Here is a 20,451-nt window from a genome sequence, read left to right as displayed (position 1 = left end):
TTAAGTTTTGTGGGACTCTTCTTTCAAATAAAAATGTTTTGTGGGACTCAAACCAATAAATTATTTTTAAAATTATCTCCGATGTTTATTTGGATGAACTAATTTATCTTCTCTAAACAAAAAAATCTATCTAAAATTTTAAAATTGTTGCATGCTAAAATTCGAATTTAAACCAAATTCTTAACTGAGTTTAGGAGGAACATGATAAGCACCCTTGTGTTTTGATATTTTTTTTGTTGGTGATAACAAATAGAAGTATTTCTATTTTATTTCATTTTTTGAATAAAAGAAATGTACATCTCTTGGGTTTTGATGTAGTCTAATGACAACATTGATTATTTATTTCTTTACTACTAGCCTTAAACAAAGGTCGTAATAAAGAAGCCTTTAAATAAGGGTCGACTTGGTCCTGCGTTTACAATAAATTATTTTTTTAAAACATTTTTACACGATACATAAAAGGTAAGCTATAAAAAATATTCAAACATTCACTTGGTTAGAATTGAAAACGTAGTCTTTTTCTTTTACAGAAAAATCGCAAGTCCTTTTGTTTTTTTGAAGGGTCGTAGTAAAAGTCTTTATAAACTGCTAAGTTTGGACGATTGAAATTTAAATATATTTATGAGGGAGGGGGTGACCTTCTCAGCCTTTACAAGTTCAAAATGTGAAAGTCAGTGGCGGTTTCGTTAAACAAATTCAATTTGGTACGTCACATGTAACTTGCAAGTCAATAATTCAAACTGGATTTTTTATTCGTTGGAGCTATTGTTGACAATTGGTTGGGAATTTAATTCTAGTTCTAGATAGAAACTAGGAGACCGTGATGCGGCATCAAAGAGATTATGTTTGAGCTAGGACCGGAAAAGCTTAGCTGGTTGATGTCAAATAGAGCAATCTCATGATGGGTTGGGTTGGGTGTGCATCAACACTGATGGAGCGCACTCACGAGAAACTTTGTGGTGGTGTGATTTGTGGGGATGGAGTTTGGTTGAAATCCTAAATAAAATTTAGACTTTATTGTAGATGATCTTTCTTACTAAAGTTTGTTTGGTCAAGCTATCATTTACCCTAATTCAACATTAATTTTTTCCTCCATTGTGATAACATTAAATCTTTTTAAGTGGTATTCCTAATCAGCATTCCACTTTGATTCTCACGCTTTTGTTTCCCATACTTAATTATTTTATCAGTTTCCAATGTTCCCCTTTCTTCTTCAGGTTAAGCGTTCTCTTTCTCTTTATTTTGAAAAAGGAAAAAGTAGATTTGCCTCTTCTCTCATTTCTCCTCTCATCGCCTCCTTTCAATTTCATCATTGGAAACCTGATCGTTTTCACCAGTAAGCACAACAATTTTAATCACCCAAGTTTTTAAAACCTTCATCGCCTCCGCTTTGTCAATTAATTTTTCCATCTTTAAACTTTATTGAAATTGTGTTTCAATAGGAAGAATGGAGGCCTGCACATTATTTTGTTTGGTTTCTTTTGCAAGACTTGGTATATGTAGTGGGTGTTTTCTGTTAACAACATTCTTGAACGCCGTTTGTTTTATATTCCTTCGTTTAAGATTTATCGCGGTGTTGCTGGTTTTTATGATTATGGTCCTCCTGGTTGTGCTGTTAAATCTAACGTCCTCATCTTTTGGCGTCAGGTGAATTGAGTTTCTATGCGACTGGAGGCTAGGGATTGCACTTCAGAATTTTATCGGAATGGTTTTGAAGGTGTGTGTATTTATGTGATGCAATCACAGAAGGACTCTTCTATTTAAACCTTTTGTTTCCAGATTTTGTCTCTGATATTGACTTGGTAAGCGAATATCAAAATCATTTCTTCATGAATTTTATGTCATCTAGCAATATAATTTATATGATATGATGCATGTGTATTAAGAATGGTTTTGGAGACCGAACTGGAACTTTACTCATGGGCATGTATTTACAATGCTACTATAGTCTTCTTCCAAGATATATGCTTATGGAATGCGTTTCTTTATTTTCATATCCAGATGTGTGCTTAATTATTCAGAGCTGGTTCAAGGTAATTTTATGCATAATTTGGAGCGAGATCGAGGTGATTTTCTTGCATAATTTAGAGCTGGTTTTCTGCATGTGGGCTAATGTAATGCAGCAGCAGTGTTTTGGTACTGCAGCTGCTACATAGTGGCATTTTTTCCTCCCTGTGTTCTGATTTGTCTATTTGTGTTCCAGCTGCAACATATTGGTTTTAATTTCTTCTCTTTGCCTTGGTCTTCATGTGTTTTGGCTCAATTTACAAAAAAAATTACTGTGTCAATTATATAATTTTAGTATATGACTATAATTTATGGTGGTTCAATCTGTCTCGAAGAATGATGCTGAAGAAAATGAAGCTGACATAATAGAATAATTTATACACCTCTTATTGTAAATTATTTATATCATCTAGCAATATAATTTATATGATATGATGCATGTGTATTAAGAATGGTTTTGGAGACGGAACTGGAACTTTACTCATGGGCATGTATTTTATAATGCTACTATAGTCTTCTTCCAAAATATATGCTTATGGAATGTCTTTCTTTTTTTTCATATCCATATGTGTGCTTAACTATTCAGAGCTGGTTCAAGGTAATTTTCTGCATAATTTGGAGCGAGATCGAGGTGATTTTCTGCATAATTTAGAGCTGGTTTTCGGCATGTGGACTAATGTAGTGCAGCAGCAGTGTTTTGGTACTACAGCTGCTACATAGTGGCATTCTTTCCTCCCTGTGTTTTGATTTGTCTATTTGTGTTCCAGCTGCAACATATTGGTTTTAATTTCTTCTCTTTGCCTTGGTCTTCATGTGTTTTGGCTTAATTTACAAAAAAAGTTATTGTGTCAATTATATAATGTTAGTATATGACTCTAATTTACGGTGGTTCAATTTGTGTCTAAGAATGATGCTGAAGAAAATGAAGCTGACAATCTAGATGCAAACTTATTGACTATGTCTAATGAAAAGGCACTTGAGGTAACTAAAATAGCAGATAATTTTGGATCAGTCATTTATATGTGAGCAAAAATTGTGATATTTACACGAGTTCCTGGTCCTTTGCAGAACCCTGTAATCGAGAGTGCAGATTCAACCAAGTCTGACAATAGGCAGAGTGATAATAACCAAACCGTCATTGAGACTAACCGTGTAGCAAATTAAGTGGCAAGCAGATCGTTGATATTGTAGGCTCTACCAAGCTTGGAACTGAATTGGGGGATAACTCAACCTACAAAACACGGAAAGTGAAATGCACTATGTAACAGCCCGATTTTTAGCTAGATTTATTTTAATTACTTTTAATTGTGTTTGTGTGTATTTAATTGTCGTCGGGTGCATTTACGTGGATTACCGTATTATAAGGGTATTTTAGTCATTTGACGGGTAAGGGTAAAATGGTAATTTTGGTGAGAATCATTTTAATATTTAGTGAGAACCCTTATTTTACTAAGTTACTAGTGTAGTGATTAGTTTTTACCGTTAGTGACCGTTCGTTATATTTTACCGTTGTTAGTAATTATCGTTGAGTGTATAGAAACTTTTTGGAATTATGTTAGAATGAGTTAAGCTCATTAGAATTTGGAATTGAGCCCATTAAGGGAGATAACATTAGGGTTGTCATAGGAAAATATCTTTCATTCACTTCACAAAACATTTTCCTAGAGAGAGAGAGAGGTAGAGAGAGAAAGAGGTGAAGAGAAGAACAAGAGTGTTGAAGGGAAAGCTTGGGGAATCAATTTGGGTGACCTATGAGCTGAATTGAAGCAAGGGTTAGAGATAATCAACTTCAAAGGTAAGGGGGTTAGTTATTATCATAATCATGTACAATCTTTGCATTTTCTCATGTTGTATGAAAATGGGTTGATGAACAATTGTTGCTAAATTCGTGCTCTTGCTGTGATGCTATTTTCTTGTGCATGAATTGATGATTATGGTATGTTTGTGGGTGAAATTACATGTTTCAAAGTATGTATAAATGTTAAGTTATGAAATTATGCTTAATTGATGAAATTTGATATGTTTTGATTGAAATGAGATGTGATTCATATTCCATTGATGTGGTTATTGTTAACTGATGCTATTGTAAGTGAATTATGATTTGGGTATACTTAATTGTGGATTGATGATGAGAAATAAATTGTTGTTGGTGGTTTTGTGAAATTGGTGAAGTTGAGTTAAGTGTTCATGTGAAGGACCAAAATGAACTTTTGGTATATATATGGTTGTTGACTGAAATTTTGATATTGTTGGATGAATTGAACCTATGAGAATTTCTGTTTTCATGTTGTGGTTATGTTAGTTGAGTCGTTTGGGAGAAAACGGGTTTTTCGTGTGAAATGTCAATGTTTAAGCGTTTTCGCCAATAAGTGATTATGTGAGGTTTTGGAAAATGACTTTTGGGATGGTTGAAACATGAAATTTTTATAGATTATGTTAGAGTCAAGTGTCAGGATCGTGTAGGTGAAAACGGCATCAAAATCCGATTAACGGTTTGCATTTTACGCGCAAAATGGTGAAAAACGCACTTTTTGAAAAAGCTGTAAGCGAACAGGCCAGAAGCACACTTCAGAAGCATACTTCAGAAGCACACTTCAGAAGCATGCCAGAAGCTTCTTAAGAAGCAACCGTGCCCAGTTCCAGCAGCCCTGTTTCGTGTTCTTGCGTCTTTTTCACCTATTCTGTTTTGAATTGGCCCTTGGTGTAAACATGAAAGTTTTAGATAATTTTGTTAGCTTTCTAATGGCGTTGGTTTGAGGTCCAAATGATTTTTAGAACTTGAGTTATGATCAAATTACTACACATGGGTCATGTGGATTTTTGTGAAAACTTATCGTAACTTTTTCTTTAAGCCGTGAAACTTTTCCAAACTTGATATTGGGTTTAACGAAGTACTTAGAGTGAATAATTGAGTATGCATTTATGTATTTGGGAATGTGAATGTGTTGATGGTTTAAGAAAATATTTTGAGTGGAGTAGAATCGGTGAAAACGAGTTTTGAGCTAAATGTCGTTTTGTCTTGGTTCTTCTCATACGAACTTAAGCTATCCTTTGAACTAATTTCTAATAGTTTGTAAGTGGCTTAAGTCCTTGACTACATGATTGATTAAGATTGAATTGTAGGATTTCAAATTTGAATAAGTTACCTAAGTTTGAAAATTATCAATGTTGGCCGTTTGCCACATGATTTGAATTTTTGTCGGAAATGTTTCTTTAGCAAATTGTCTTGTGAGTTATTGAGATTATTCTTGTATGACTAAGTGAAGTTGTATGAATGAATGATTGTATTGAATATGATGTTTATCATGAGATGTTATATGTTATCTTACTTAGAATGTAAGGAATGCTTGAATGGTGAAACTATATGTGATAGTTGATTATGAATGATTATATGTTGGATATGATATTTATCATGAGATGTTGTTTTCCATATTACTTGGAATATGAGAATGCTTGAATTGGTGAACTATATGTGACAGTTGATGTTGAATAACATTGTGGATTATTGATGATCATGTTGATGTGATGATGGTGAATACTATGATTTATTTGTGTATGGGCATGTTTTCTTGATAATGCAATGATGTGGAGATAATCAATATAATTGGGTGTTGTCCTATATATTGAGATTGAGATTGTGAATTGTTGTCGCATTATCGAGTCCTTATACATGTCCATGCATCATAGTCGTTGTTGCTGTAAAAGGGATGACTCTTTTACTTCGAGATTATTGTAAGGCAGGTGTGAGCCCTTACATTCGATGTGCAAGTGGCATCGAAAGGTGACGACGTTGTTGAGATTTGGTACCACATGCATTTATGTGTCAATAAGTGCATATCATGACATGAGTCTTATTTGGAAATGTGATTGGAGATTGTGAATGAATATTTGTGAATTGATAATTGTTCATGAAATATGATTAATGATCGTGCATGGCTTATGATTGGTGATTGTTCATGATGTATATGATCGGTGATTGTTCATGATGTATATGATTGGTGATTGTGTATGAATAACTGTGAATTAATTATTATTCATGATACATGTAATTGGTGATTTTTCATGAAATGTGATTAGTGATTATTCATGATACAAGTAATTGGTGATTGTTCATGAAATGTGATTATTGATTATTCATGATAAATGTGATTGGTGATTGTGAATGAATAATTGTAAATTGATAATTGTTCATATGATTGATGAAGATTGATGTGAGATATTGGGGTGTGATGTAAGTACTAATGTGTAATTATTATTGATCAAGTCCATGATGTTTTAATTGAAATATTCATGTTAACTGTTATTTGGATTGTGATCTAATTAATCATAGTTTTCTCGTGAGATCTAAAATATTCAAGAAGCAGAATAAATATACTACACTGTCTTGTTCTTGTACCAAAAAGTTAAGGTAAATGCTAATTTATGTTCTTGAGGACGCACATGTTAATGAATCAAATATAAAAAATATATTGAAATGTGTGTATTATATTTAATCTTTTACTTTTTAAAGAATTGAATGCATAAGAATACATAAAATTTAAAAAATATCTCTTTTTTGAAATTCTTAACATGTGCCCTAATGACACAAGTTAAAACTACCCAAATTTATAATATTTACCAGAGTCTTTAAATCACAAGAAATAAAGATGTTACTGAAATACAAATCAACGAGGTTGCTCACTGTCTTGATAGAGCTGCCACATCTTCTATGTAGTTTTTGTATTTTCATTGAAATACTACATGATTGTATCCAAAATATTATTTTGAATGAAATGAGATTGTTTTGTTTTGTCAAAAAAAATGTCACCGGTGATATTAAATTTTATAAAATAAATAATGTTTCTTCTATTATAAAACAAGCTCGATATTAAATTTATTATAAAAAAGGAATCTCGTTAAGACACAATGTTGGATCGAACTGGGTAAATATTTCTTAGTGTTGTTATCTTTTCTTTACTCTTAGAACAACTTCAGCGGTCTCAAGTTTTCAATGGTTCGTCAGGTGGAGATTGAAAAAGTGGGTTATTTTGCTATAATTTTTGTTGGAGTTGGCTAACGTGTAATATCGGGACTCAATGAGTTGTGATAAAATTAAGGGTTAAATAGGTTTTTGTTCCCTATAAATATACTAACTTTTTGTTTTAACCCCTCTAAAATTTTCCTTCAACTTTTAGCCCCTATAAAATTTTCAATCACTACTTTTGGTCCCTATTTTTAAGTTAATTTTGTATTTCTTTTAGTGAAATTATGCATAAATGTGTAGAATATTGTCAAACAAATTCCCCAAAAAAAATTGGATTTTTTAACAAAACATAAATTAATTATGAATTTTTAACCATAAAAAAATATAAAAATTCATATTATATTCATGTTTTGTTAAAAAAATGTAATTTTTTTTGGGAGAGATTCTTATAATATTATGAATTTTTCTGCAAAATTTTATTCAAAAATACAAGTTTACTTTAAATGAGAGACCAAAAGTGAAGATGAAAATTTTTTTAGGACTAAAAGTTGAAGGAAAATTTTAGAGGGACTAAAACGAAAATTTAGTATATTTATGGGGACCAAAACATATTTAACCCTAAAATTAAATATGAATAAAATATTAATATTTGAGGTAAAAACGTGGGACTCAACGAGTTTTTTTTAAAGTTCACCCTTAAAGTGCAAAATAAGTGAGCTACTTTAAAATAATGTGGGATAATGGGACCCATAAAATAACAATTGGGAGAGTTCACCATTGTAGGTAAACTAATTATCTTGTTTATTCTTTTGTTCGAATGTAGTTTTACTATACACTTGTTTCTAAATTAGATCTAAATTGTTGTTGCTCGTGGTTATTTTGGTTATTGGTTGTCAACTTACTTGTTTCACCAACCTAAATTTCATTCATGTAAGGTTTGAGGTTCCCGAATTCACAACACATACGAGACACAACCCGGTGTTGATGAACTATATCAGATAGCCCCCGTTGTTTTCAATCTTAAAACTTTGATTTAGTTCTATGTTTCATGTGACTAAGTGTTCAACCACAACGTACGGACTTTGAAGACTTTTTTTTTTTTTTGACAAAAGAAGACATTTTTTCTTCAGTTTGAAAATACTTACCAACATCAAATCAAATCAAACTTGTCTACAATTGAATGGTGTGGTGTCATTAATGGTTCAAAGAAAGTGAAAGTGCTAATAATAGGCGTGAAAATATTGAAAGAAGACTATAAACCAAATACATTAATAACTAAATGAATCATAAAAAATATTTTTTTGTTTACAATAGCAACTGAAGGGAAAAGAGAAAAGAACTTTTGTGCTTGCTTTCTATTCGTTGAAAGAAGATGAGAATTCGTGTGTTGGTTGGATATTGGTGGTGGCTCAAAATTCCAAAATCCATGGCCTATCATGTGAGGCCTACAAAAGAACAAACATGAAGCTACTTATTCATGGTTTTTTCTCTGTTTTATCTCGTGTCTGATTCCTTATCCGGATTCTTCTTTTCCAGTTCATATAAAATAACGACATTTCCTTGTCCGCAAAAACAAACAAAAAATAACTACATGAAGCTACAACATTATCCAACACAGAAAAAATAATAATCTAAACTTAGTTAAAACATCATTTATCAATGAGGTTACTCAATATATATCATTGTCACCTATCAGGGATATGGGCTAAGTTCAAGTGCATGACTTGATGGTGTAAGTGCAAGTCTTGTTGGTGCAGGTGCAAGTGCAGGTGCACGTCTTGTTGGTGCAGGTGCACGTCTTGTTGGTGCATGAGCTCGTGTAGGAGTTACTAGCGTTGAATCTTTAGACTCTTGTGTATACAAACGATGCCTCCGCTCTCTTCCATACACACCCCAAAAGATCAAGGAGAACATCACAGCAAAAGAGACCATTATTAATCCAACATAAATCAATTTACTATAATGCCGTAGACCAGGACAATGTTCATTGTATATATCAGTGAATGTTTCTCGAACAAAGGTGCAGTCTTGTAGCTCAACAAGCGATGGGGCGTAATTATATAAGGCGTTACCAACATTTATTCCAGCGGAAATTTGGTTATAAAAGGTAGGGGTTAAACGTCCTTGGGTCATGCATATCTCTGATGGTGAAACCTGGCACACAAAGTTCCCATATACCTGTATCACACACAAACTGATTAAAATTGACAAACTTAACTTGATAATAGTAACTCTCAAATTGTCGTATGATAGATGACATTATTATTTATGTATTAGTGTGTGTTTTGGTTTTGTGTCGACAAAGATTGATTCTACCTAAAATGAGTTGAATGTAAATTGATTTATGTTTAGTTATATTTATATAAAATTTGGTTGAACAAAAGATTTGAGGCTAAAAATCAACCGAGGCAAAAGTTCTAAACTATAGTAACGTCAAGTTAAAATAAATTCTAGAAGCAAAATTAATTCTACTCCATGGGAACCACATGAATTTCAGATAAGGGTGGAGAGAGACAGGGAGTATTGGTGGCATTCTTCAAAAGATTAAGGTATTTTATGATTTTTTTTTTGGATATTTTAATTATATTAGAATCGGCAGTTAGGTCCAACTCGAACAAGGGGTAACCCACCTCAATCCACAGGTTGAGTGGTCTGGCTCACGATGACTCGAGGTCTTGTGAATCATAATTTTTGAAACTCAACTCATTAGTGAGCAGAACACAGCTCATTTTGACTCTTACAATGTGACTTCCAAAAACCTTGATTCTTGATAGACCCCAAAAATGATGCATAACAGAAATGAACATTTTAGACTTTCACATGGTTAACACAAACCAAGTGCATTATAGTGTTTTCATGTTCTACGAAGATTCAATTTACGTACCTGTGTGGCGTTGCTTATGTTCACTTCACCAGAGTCACATTGTCGATCTGTCATGTCAGGACGGAAGGGATCGCAGAGGAGTGGCATCAAGGGACCGGATTGATTGTAGTACAGCGGCGTGAAATTGGGGGCAAAATTTATGTTGGAGACATTAGTAATAACTTGGTTCACCAAGTTAACTAGTTCAGAAGTCACTTCTTTGCTTCTCAACAATGTTTCTTGTGCTGTGGCTTTGTCCACACAGGGCAGTATATCGTCGAGAGCTGTATTTGCAGTAGGATATTGGATCCACTCATTCATGGCTACACATGTATCTGCTGTCACACTATCAAAAGTGGCATGCACATAATAAACATTACAATTTGATATAATTTCTCAAATACATATATGAGGTGATAATTAAAATTAAGTGTATGGCTTTGTTGAGTAGTAAAATCACTTGCTACCACATTGTTTTCTATGAGCAACATATCTATAAAATTATATGGCAAAATCATTGAATTCAGATTTTACTAGTTTAGGGAAACTTACTTGTGGAGAATGAGGAATAAACCACATAATATAAGGGTGCCAGTAACAAGAAACCATCCTGCGATTACCAAGCTGCAATTTATGTCAAAGTGTTTGATGAGAAAATGTGATGATAAGAGGGATTATGATTACTAGCAAAGAATCAAACAATACAATCGCTGAGTGTAAAATGGTGCTTATAAAAAGGGACAGAAAGAGTATATAAGTGTAAGTGGTAACAATACATTTCACTTACATGTACACAAGGACTTGCATTCCGAAAATTGAGAACACTGTATAGTAACAAGTCAGAGCAAAAATTAATACCTCAATAACAATAAGAAATTATACAACTAAACTGCGACATAAACTTACAAAATCCAAGAAACGTCAATACTAGCATAACTGCAGCTATTATGATGAGCGCCAGCCTCCTGTATCAGACTCACAATTATCATTTTTCAGAGAAAAATGGAAATGAAAAATATATACAGCTGAAGAATGCCTAATAATCAATCATTACACAGAATCTAAGAGATCTTGTATGTTGTCTGAATTCTCTTTTGTCTTATCAGAAATTGTGCCAGCAGAAGCATTGATGTCTGTTTCTGCCGCATCAATATCAGTTTGAACATTAGCGGGAAGAAAAACTCGATCGATTCCAACAAGCTTTGCTTGAGCAAGGTAATCAGAAACATTTCTTAATTTATCCACTGCAGAATCAGCTTGATACACCACATATTGCAACGTCGTTGTTGTGCTTCTATGAAAACTACCTTGTCCAATATATAGTACTGCACATCCAATTCTGTTAACACAGAAAGACATGTAATTTGTAATGCAGATTCGATTAACCATGAATCCAGAAAAACAAAGGAATAGAAAGATTCGTACTTACAGTGTTATAAATGTGAACAATATGAGGAGAATAAGGGAAAGTGCATAGTATGTTGAAGAATAACCATAAGACTCGGTTTTACGACAGAAGTAACAAACAATGAGGAGTAATAAACAGAAGCCAAAGCCCAAGAACCAGACTGCTGCAATGCTGAATACAGGAACTGCTGTATATGCCGCTGACTGTATTCAATAAAAAGGAAAAATAGTGAGTGGACTTAATTTTTGGTATGAAAATTCAATACTGCAGGACTAACTAAAAGGCTAATTTAAACACCTGAAAATTATGGTTAATCATGTCCAAAATCATGGTTAATAAGTGTAGACAACTGGTATATTCATTAAGCATCTAAGGAAAGTAATTGAACATCTATTAGAACTGTGTTAACCACTTACAAATTGTCGCGAAAGTTTCCAAAAATTAGTTGTCCAAAAATCATTTATAAAATAAACTAAAACGCAGAATAAATAAAATCCCCCACGTAAACTAAGCTCAAAACTTAAACCTTAATTAACAATGATAATTAGCAAAAACAGAACAAATTATATTGAGTAAGGGTTGAATGAGGTTACAGCCCAATAATGGTGGTCACTGATATTCCATCCACTTGTGTATTTATTGAAGCCATCAAGTGGATCTTTTCTTCTAGTTCTCTCTGCAGCTAAGGGAAGTGGTGAGTTCTCATATGGTGCTGCAGCAAATACATCAAACCTAGAAAATACCACACCATTTCCCTCATTTTCTTTCACTGGAAAAATGAAAACAAAAAGAAAAAGAAAAAGAAAAAATCAGAAACTTTTATGGTTAAGTACATTTTAGCAAAAAGGAAAAAAATTAAGCAAGGAAAGAGTACAAGTACATGTACAACTACAATAAATATCCTGCACTGTCTAAAAAATAATGATATTTTTTTTTATTTTTTTTTTCGCCCAGTAAAAGCTTGGTTTGCATAATGAATTGCTGAAAGAGTAAAGAAAATGTAAGAGAGAGGTGTTGGTGAAATAGCACCTGAAGTGAGTTGTGACAAGGAAGAAGAAGTGGAGGAGTGACATAGTGAGGAGGAGAAAAATGTGAGTAGAAAACAAAAACGAAGTAACCAGTAACTAGAAAACATTATGTTGTGAGAGTAAGAAACATGAAGCGGAGAAAGAGTGGTGTGTGTGTGTGTGGGAGAGAAAGAGGAGAGAGTGTGAACAGAACAGAACAGAGTTTAACTGTTGGAAATATGAGGTCTCCAAGACCAGTGTTTGACAATGACATTAACCTCGTTCCTCTCACTGCTTACCCCACCATTACCAAATGCCGGGAAAATTTTGATTAATCTAACCATAATTACGGTTAAAGTAACAATTTCATTTTTTTTTTGTTGACAAGATTAACAATTTCATGGTGCAGCTCTAGTTTTAGAGAGCAAGTATTTTATGGTTAATCTTGTCAATACGCTTTTTTTTTTTTTTACAAGATTAACAATTTCATTTTATGACACTTTTTTTGTCTAAATAGTTTTGTGACCAAATTTAAACAAGTAAATAGATAATTACCCCCTGAAATTGTAAGTTTCCTCAATTATCCCTTTGAAATTGACAAAATTTCAATTACCCCTCTGAAATTTCACAACGTTAATCAATTTACCCTCTCCGTCAAATTTTTCTGTTAGCGAACATGACGTTTTGCAAATACCCCCCTAAAAGTGTTGCACTTATATGCAAAATGCACCGAACTTGAAAATTTATATTTTTATTTTATGTGTAATGAGAAGTATTGCTGTTCTTTTTTATTTGTTTATTTGTGTCATGTTTTATACAGGAAAATTAGTTCACATCTAATTATGTACTAATCTTGTTCTTGTCTTGTGAAAGTGGTGCACATTCCTTAAGAAAAAAATAATATAAATTTTTAAGTTCGAGAACATTTTGCACATAAGTGCAAAACTTTATAGGGTATTTTCAAAACGTCATGTTCGTGACGGATGGGGTAAATTGATTAACGTTGTAAAATTTTAGGGGATAATTGAAGTTTTGTCAATTTCAGATGGATAGTTGACGAAACTTACAATTTGAGTAATTGCCTATTTACTCAAATTCGAACACATTAAAAGTTTGAGAAGCGAGAAGCGAGAATCAAGAATTCAAACTCTTCACAATCTAATATACTTTATCAAATGTCTTTGTAGTAGATATATAGTACTCGAACGCAATTTTAAATCCACATTGTTTTATCTCCGTAAACTTAATTCAGTTGATAAAAATAATGCATAATATATGCAAGGTTGGGGTTCGAATCCCGACCATAAAAAAAAATTCACAATGTTTTTTTACTCTACATTTAATATGTGTGAATTTTGTTGGTGACCTTGAAAAAAATACGTAATTGTTAATTGTTTGTATACTTGATTGGTCTAATAAAAATAATATTTCGTGAGCAGATACACATGTTTGCTTTAGAAATATCAAATTTTAAAACAAAAATAAATAAATAAGTTGTTGTTTGTATATTTGATTGGTCTAATAAAAATAATATTTCGTGAGCAGAGACACATGTTTTGCTTTAGAAATATCAAATTTTAAAACAAAAATAAACAAATAAGTTGTTTCGAATGTAATAGAGACTGTTTTTCATACATTTGTATATTTGATATTGTTGTATGATTTACAATTTTCTCTTTTTTAATAGTAATGTTTTTGTTTCTCCTCAGAAGTTGCCCAACACAATTATTCAATATATTTTTAATGGTGTTAACTGTGCCTAAATATTAATGTTTTATATGTATTATTTTTTTTGAGCAAATCTTTTATAATCACAACTTTAAATAAAAAATGTTTAAATACACTCACATCAAATGAAAAATATTAAAATAAAAATAGTTTAATCACATCAATCAGCAATCATGTAATGTTATGGTTAAATTACGTTTCTGGTCTCTTAACTATTTAGATAGTATCGTTTTGGTCCCTTAGTTAAATTTGATCTATTTGGTCCCTTACCTTCTATATGTCACATATTTTGGTCATTTTCATTAGTTTTAATTCAAAAACGTTAGATTTTCTTCGTCTTCTTCTCCTCATTTTCATCTTCATATCATCTCCATCAACCATCAACAACAAAAATCCCAGAAAAATTTCAAAAGGAAATGAAGAAAACCTAATGTTTTTGAATTAAAACTGACCAAAATGTGTAACAGAGAGAAGTTGAAGAACCGAAATAAATCGAATTTTAATTAAAAGACCGAAGCAATACTACCTAAATAGTTAAGGGACCAAAAATACAATTTGTCGTGTTTGAACACTTGAGTTTAGGTTGTAGAATAGGTAGTTGTGTTGAGATACGGTCTTGTGCTGGCATGTTGGTTTTTTTAACATCTCAAAAACCATTTTTGTTGAATTTAAATTTTTTGATTCCTGTAGTGTTTTCTTGTTTCTCTCCCTGACCCATTCTTCTTTCTGTTAAATTTTTTATTTTTTAATTTCTGGGTTTAGGTGATGAAGATGAGAAAGGAAGAAGATGAAGAAATAAGAAAAAAAATTAGTTGGTGATGGTTCCCTATAAGATAAAATAAGCTTTCACGATCCAATGACCTTCTTTTTTGAAAAAAAATCAAATGGTTAAAATTAAATTTTTTAATAAGGTTTACGGTGGATCACCTAAATTTTGGTCCACCTAAGACATTTTGGGTTAATCCATTAACGGAAGGGACCGAATTGTGTAAAAAAAATTAACTTAAAATACCAAAATGGTTTTTTTTTTAGTTATGGGACTAACCCGATACCAAAAAATTAGTTAAGGGACAAAAATAACAATTAAACCTAATTTTTAAAAAAGATTAATTTAATAAACGGTGCAAGGTTAATTGATTGGGCTCGTTCCCCAACGTAATTTCTATCCCGCTTTTGACTTCAATGCAAAAGTGTGTCATTTTACGTGCCCTTCTTTGTCCTATCTTTCCTTCTTTTTATGCTCCAATATTGACGACAGAAGGAGAGCAGCGTACAACCTTGAAAAATGTATGTTTTCCCCCAAACAAATCAAATCCTTTGTGTTTGTTAGGTTTAGAATAAAAATAGGGCTAAATATGTTTTTGGTCTCTATAAATATATAAATTTTTTGTTTTAATCCTTCTAAAAAATTTCTTCAACTTTTAGTTCTTATAAAATTTTCAATCACTACTTTTGATCCATATTTTTGAGTTCATTTTAGTATTTTTTTTTTAATAAAATTGTGCAAAAATGTGTGAAATATTGTAAAAATCTTTCCAAAAAAATAGAATTTTTTAACAAAACATAAATTAAATATGAATTTTTAACCGTAAAAACTATTAAAATTCATATTAAATTAATGTTTAGTTAAAAAATTCTAATTTTTTTGGAGATATTATTATAATATTATAAACTTTTCTGCAAAGTTTAATTAAAAAATATGAATTCTAGATATGAATTTACTTTAAAAGAGGGACCAAAAATGAAGATAAATTTTTTTTGGGGGACTAAAAGTTGAAGGAAAATTTTAGAGGGATTAAAACGAAAAGTTGGTATATTTATAGGAACAAAAACATATTTAACCCATTAAAATATGCTAACAAATACTCCATCGGTCCTATAATACTTGACGTAGTTGACCTTATTACGCATGCAAATGTATAATTTTGAGGTTAAATATCTTGAATAATATATGATAAATAATTATAAAAATATGATATTTGAAAAATACTCATAAAAAAATAATAAGATATTAAAAAAGTTACAATTTTGGCCCTTAAGATTTAGCCCATTTGCATCTTTGGTCAATTTTGACCGGTCAATGTCTACGTGGCTTGCCACGTGTGTAATTATTTAATTAAAAAAAATCACATAATCATTTTTTAAATGGATTAAATGCTCAATTGGTCCCTTAACTTAATTTCAAGTATCGGTTTGGTCCCATAAATAATAAAAAGTCTGTTTAGGTCCCTTAACTTTATTTAAAGTATCAGCTTGGTCCTTTCTGTTAATTTAATTCAAAAAAACGTTAAGTTTAGAGACCAAACTAATACTAATTAAATAAGTTAAGGGACCAAAATTTAACGTTTTTTTGAATTAAATTAACAGAAAGCACCAAACCGATAATTTAAATAAAGTTAAAGGACCTAAACGGACTTTTTATTATTTATGGGACTAAACCGATACTTAAAATCAAGTTAAGGGACCAATTAAGCATTTAAGCCTTTTTAAATTAAATAAATTTAAAATTAAAATAAAAAAATCAGGAAAAAATATTTGTGTAATTAAAAAATGATTATATGGTTTTTATACATGAACTTCCCATTTTATCCTTAATGAACCAAGAGACACACAAAATGACCATTATAGCCCTTATTTCTTCTTCCATCTTCCCATAAAAAACCTAAGAGAATTGCTGCTCCTACATTTGATAAGGCTGTGCCACACTAGTAAAATACAATTTTGCCTCCTCGGTAGTTAACTGCCGAGGAATTAGAAATCCGGCTGCAGTTAACTGCCGAGGAAAACCTTGGTAGTTAACTATCGAGGATCTTCTGCTACAAATTTGACAGAAGCTCTCCCATCCATTATTCATCTCATCTTCTTCAAATTTCTCTCACAAATCTCTCTAAAAAACACAACCAAATCCAACCAAATTTATTCAACAAAATCACAAGTAAGTGATTATAATGCTATTAACTTACATTTTAGTTGTTATAAATGTTTTTATTTTTTAGTTTTTGAGTACATTTATTATTTTTTAGTTTTTGAGTAGATTTACATGTTATAATTAATTTTTAAGGTGAATGTTATTTGATTAATGTTGTTAAAATATTTTCATGATGTTTATGTTATAATTTAGAATTTTAGGGTTATTATTTTGTTGTTTTATATTTATTTTTTTATTTTAGTTTTTAATTAGATTTACATGTTATAAATCATTTTTAGATTAGATTTTAGTTGATTAATTTAGTTAAAATGTTTGCATGATGATTATGTTATAGTTTAAAATTTTAGGGTTATATTTTAATTTGGTGTTTTATATTTATTTTTTTATTTTAGTAAGAGTGAATGATTTATGTTATATTATATGATTAATTTTTTTGTTTTAGTAATAGTATATGATTTATAATTTTAGGGTTATTTTTATGAATTTTAGAGTATATGTATAATGTGCACATCAAGTGTTTGATGAAATGTTTGAATGAGTTTTTCATTGATTGTTTTTAATTTCTTATTGTGTAGATTTGAAACATTGGCCGGGTGGATCGACGTTCATGCGCAATTCAACGACGGAGAACCTCAGAGGTTGAAGGTTCGGTGCCTTGGTGTAACGTTAAGAGGTCTCAAGGATGAACTGACTGAATTCAACCAAGGAGTCAACCCTAGAGACACAAGGAGGGTGGAACACCTTTGGTATAAACGTCCAACGCTCGACGAGGGGAGAATATCATTCACTTGGGTGGAATTAACAAACGGCGAAAACGTGACGAACATGTTTTGGGAGCGCAACATGTTCCAGTGGATCGATATGCGAGTGACGTTGCTGAGATCAACTGAAGATATTATCAACAACTTGATTCCGCCAGAAGATCGTCATTAGTTAGGGTAAAGTGCATTCCAACTGCAACAATTGTCTTACCTTTGAATGAGATAAATTCAAACATGTCAAACAACAGGACTCGAGCATTTCGCTCGGCATTCATGTTTTTCTTTTGAAAAGATTAAATTCTTGTTAGGCTGGTTTAGATGAAGGTATTAAGTGTCAAGGAATGAACCTCATTTCGTTGGCAATTGAATACCATCATCTAAAGCAAGCCTAACAAAAATTTATTCTTTTCAAAGGAAAACATGAATGTCGAGCGAAATGCTTGAGTCCAGTATGTTTGGTAGGTTTGAATTTATCACATTCAAATGTAAGATAATTGTTGGAGTTGGAATGAACATTCCAAGTGCAACAATTGTCTTACTCTGGATGGGGCAATTCAAACTTGTTAATCGGTAGGACTCCAACATTCGATAAGCGTCTTCAACGCTGGTATTCAAGTGTCAAGGAATGCACCTCATTCTTTTGACACTTGAATACCAGCGTTCAAGATGCTGATCGAATACTGGAGTCCCGCTGTTTAACAAGTTTGAATTTGTCCCATTCAGTGGTAAGATGATTGTTGCAATTGGAAGGTACATTCTGGAATGTAATGTAATGTGTAATGCAATGTAATGTGATAACATATATTTTGTTTTGAATGGAACAATAATTATCTTATTTATTCACTTTTCGAATTTATTTATTCATTACGCAATTTTAATTAGTTGGATTCACGTTAGATTTAATTAATTTTTATTCGAATACGCAATTATTAAAAACACGACTTTAATCAAAATTATTCCAAATGCGATTTTATTCTAAGTACCATAATGTCAAACAAAATGTGCGAAACACAAAAGTAAAACATAAAAAAATCGAAAACAATTAGGCATTAAAATGCCACTACATTCATTCATCCTCGTCACACAAGTTAATCGGGTTTCCCGCTACAGTCCCTGCGGCACCTTGTTTTGGTTGAGGACCAAAATAGCATGTCTTCCCGCTCCTCCTCAACCTCGAGTGATTGTACACCCGCACCTTCGAACTCTTCTTTTTTTCGGAACCATCGCAAACAATTCCATGCCATGTCATAGGCGATTTTTCGTTGTTCTTCTCATCACCCTGAACGTTACCCTGATTCTGATTCTGAGACATATCTACATTAAAAACAAATGGCAATCAAAACCTAACTAAACAACAATGCCATAAAATAAAAAACTAAACCTAAACTTAAACTATCATCAAAATCTACACCTAAACCTAAACAATTCTAACAATTCTGCAACGATTCATCAAAACCTAAACCTAACAATTCAATAAAAGTTCTCTAACATTTCTAACATAAACTATCCCAACATATCATAAAATCAATAAAATCTATATAATCGAAATTTAACAAAAAAAAAAAACAAACAATTCAACAGCAAAACAACAATGCAATAGGATTAAAAAAACTTACTTGTTTTTGTGATTGAAATTGGTTTGGAATGACTTGAAATAGCTCAAAATTGCACCTTGAAGATCAAAAAACGTAACAATGGAGTTTTGGAAACTCCTATGTCTGTTCTTATAACATTTTCCTCGGCAATTAACTACCGAGATTTTTCTTGGCAGTTAACTGCAGTCGGATTTCTAATTTCTCCGCAGCAAAATCGTATTTTACTAGTGTGGCACAATCTTATCAAATGTGGGAACAACAATTCTCAAAACCTAATTCATCATCTCCCATTATTCATGATCAATTTCCTTTTTCTTTCCCTCTATTGGAGTAACTGGACATTCACAATTTGGACATCATCAATTTCAACGGTAACAATTTCTTCCTCTCTTCCTGCCATTTCAACTTTGCTTCTTCTATTTTTTTCTTTTGTTGTGTACTTCATCATCAATTTTATCAGTGGTAACAATTCATCCAAAACTCAACAATTCTAATCTTTCTTGAAGCTTTCACTGCAGGCACAACAAAAACAAGAAACAACATTCGTAAGTTATACAATTACAAGAAGGCAAATCATTGATAAATACTTAAATAGGGGGTGGGGGTAACGGAAACCTTTTCGAAAGGGCTTCACCTTCAAGTTTCCAGGTTCAGGAGGATTCAATGGTTTCCATGGATCATCTTCATCCTCTAAAATCAGAATTGTCTGCATCCATTTGTGTATCAAAAGTCCATCATCTATATTAGGTCCAAAGTCACCGTTATCAAAACCAGCAGCAGAGGCCGGAGAATTGGGCCGAGCATATTTTCCTGATTTTTATTTTTTTTAATTTTAATTTTTCATTTATTTAATTTAAAAAATGATTATATGGTTTTTTTTTAAATTTTTTAATTAAATAATTACACACGTGACATGCCACGTAGACATTGATCGGTCAAAATTGGCCAAAATGATCAAAGATGCAAATGAGCTAAATCTTAAGGGGACATAATTGTAGTTTTTGTACATAGGGGGTCAAAATTGCAACTTTTTGAAACTTAGGCGTGGAAAAGTGCACTTTAGCCAAAAAATTTCCCAAAGAAAAGGGTAAGAATAAAGTTTCCATAAAGATGGTAATAAAATTATGTGGAATTACCTATTATAATCTATATTTTTAAGGTTCTTTGGAATTTTATAAGGTTAACCAAAC

General features: G+C 31.8%; 1 protein-coding gene and 1 long non-coding RNA gene across 8 annotated transcripts; one reads left to right on the top strand and one right to left on the bottom strand.

The window, feature by feature from the left end:
- Positions 1-606: 606 nt before the first annotated feature.
- LOC11442254 (uncharacterized) lies at positions 607-3,312 on the top strand. 7 transcript variants are annotated; one of them, XR_003010240.2, is made up of 6 exons: positions 615-1,123; positions 1,218-1,336; positions 1,648-1,802; positions 2,002-2,707; positions 2,914-2,988; positions 3,076-3,312. It is a non-coding gene; the product is annotated as an uncharacterized lncRNA (long non-coding RNA). The 7 variants fall into 7 exon arrangements; XR_003010241.2 differs by having other exon boundaries at positions 629-704; XR_003010248.2 differs by lacking the exon at positions 615-1,123 and having other exon boundaries at positions 1,132-1,336; positions 2,002-2,066; positions 2,594-2,707.
- A 4,983-nt stretch (positions 3,313-8,295) lies between these two features.
- LOC11431491 (uncharacterized) lies at positions 8,296-12,491 on the bottom strand. The gene is made up of 9 exons (XM_003603292.4): positions 12,271-12,491; positions 11,835-12,010; positions 11,263-11,444; positions 10,888-11,172; positions 10,740-10,798; positions 10,621-10,657; positions 10,386-10,457; positions 9,855-10,179; positions 8,296-9,148 (listed from the first exon to the last, which is right to left on the bottom strand). The coding sequence occupies exons 1-9, from the start codon at positions 12,374-12,376 to the stop codon at positions 8,663-8,665; spliced, it is 1,728 nt and encodes a 575-aa protein (XP_003603340.2). The 5' UTR covers positions 12,377-12,491; the 3' UTR covers positions 8,296-8,662.
- Positions 12,492-20,451: the final 7,960 nt, after the last annotated feature.

This window comes from Medicago truncatula, chromosome 3 (assembly GCF_003473485.1).
Source record: "Medicago truncatula cultivar Jemalong A17 chromosome 3, MtrunA17r5.0-ANR, whole genome shotgun sequence".
NCBI classification, from domain to species: domain Eukaryota; kingdom Viridiplantae; phylum Streptophyta; class Magnoliopsida; order Fabales; family Fabaceae; genus Medicago; species Medicago truncatula.
This window is presented reverse-complemented; position numbering and strand designations above follow the sequence as displayed.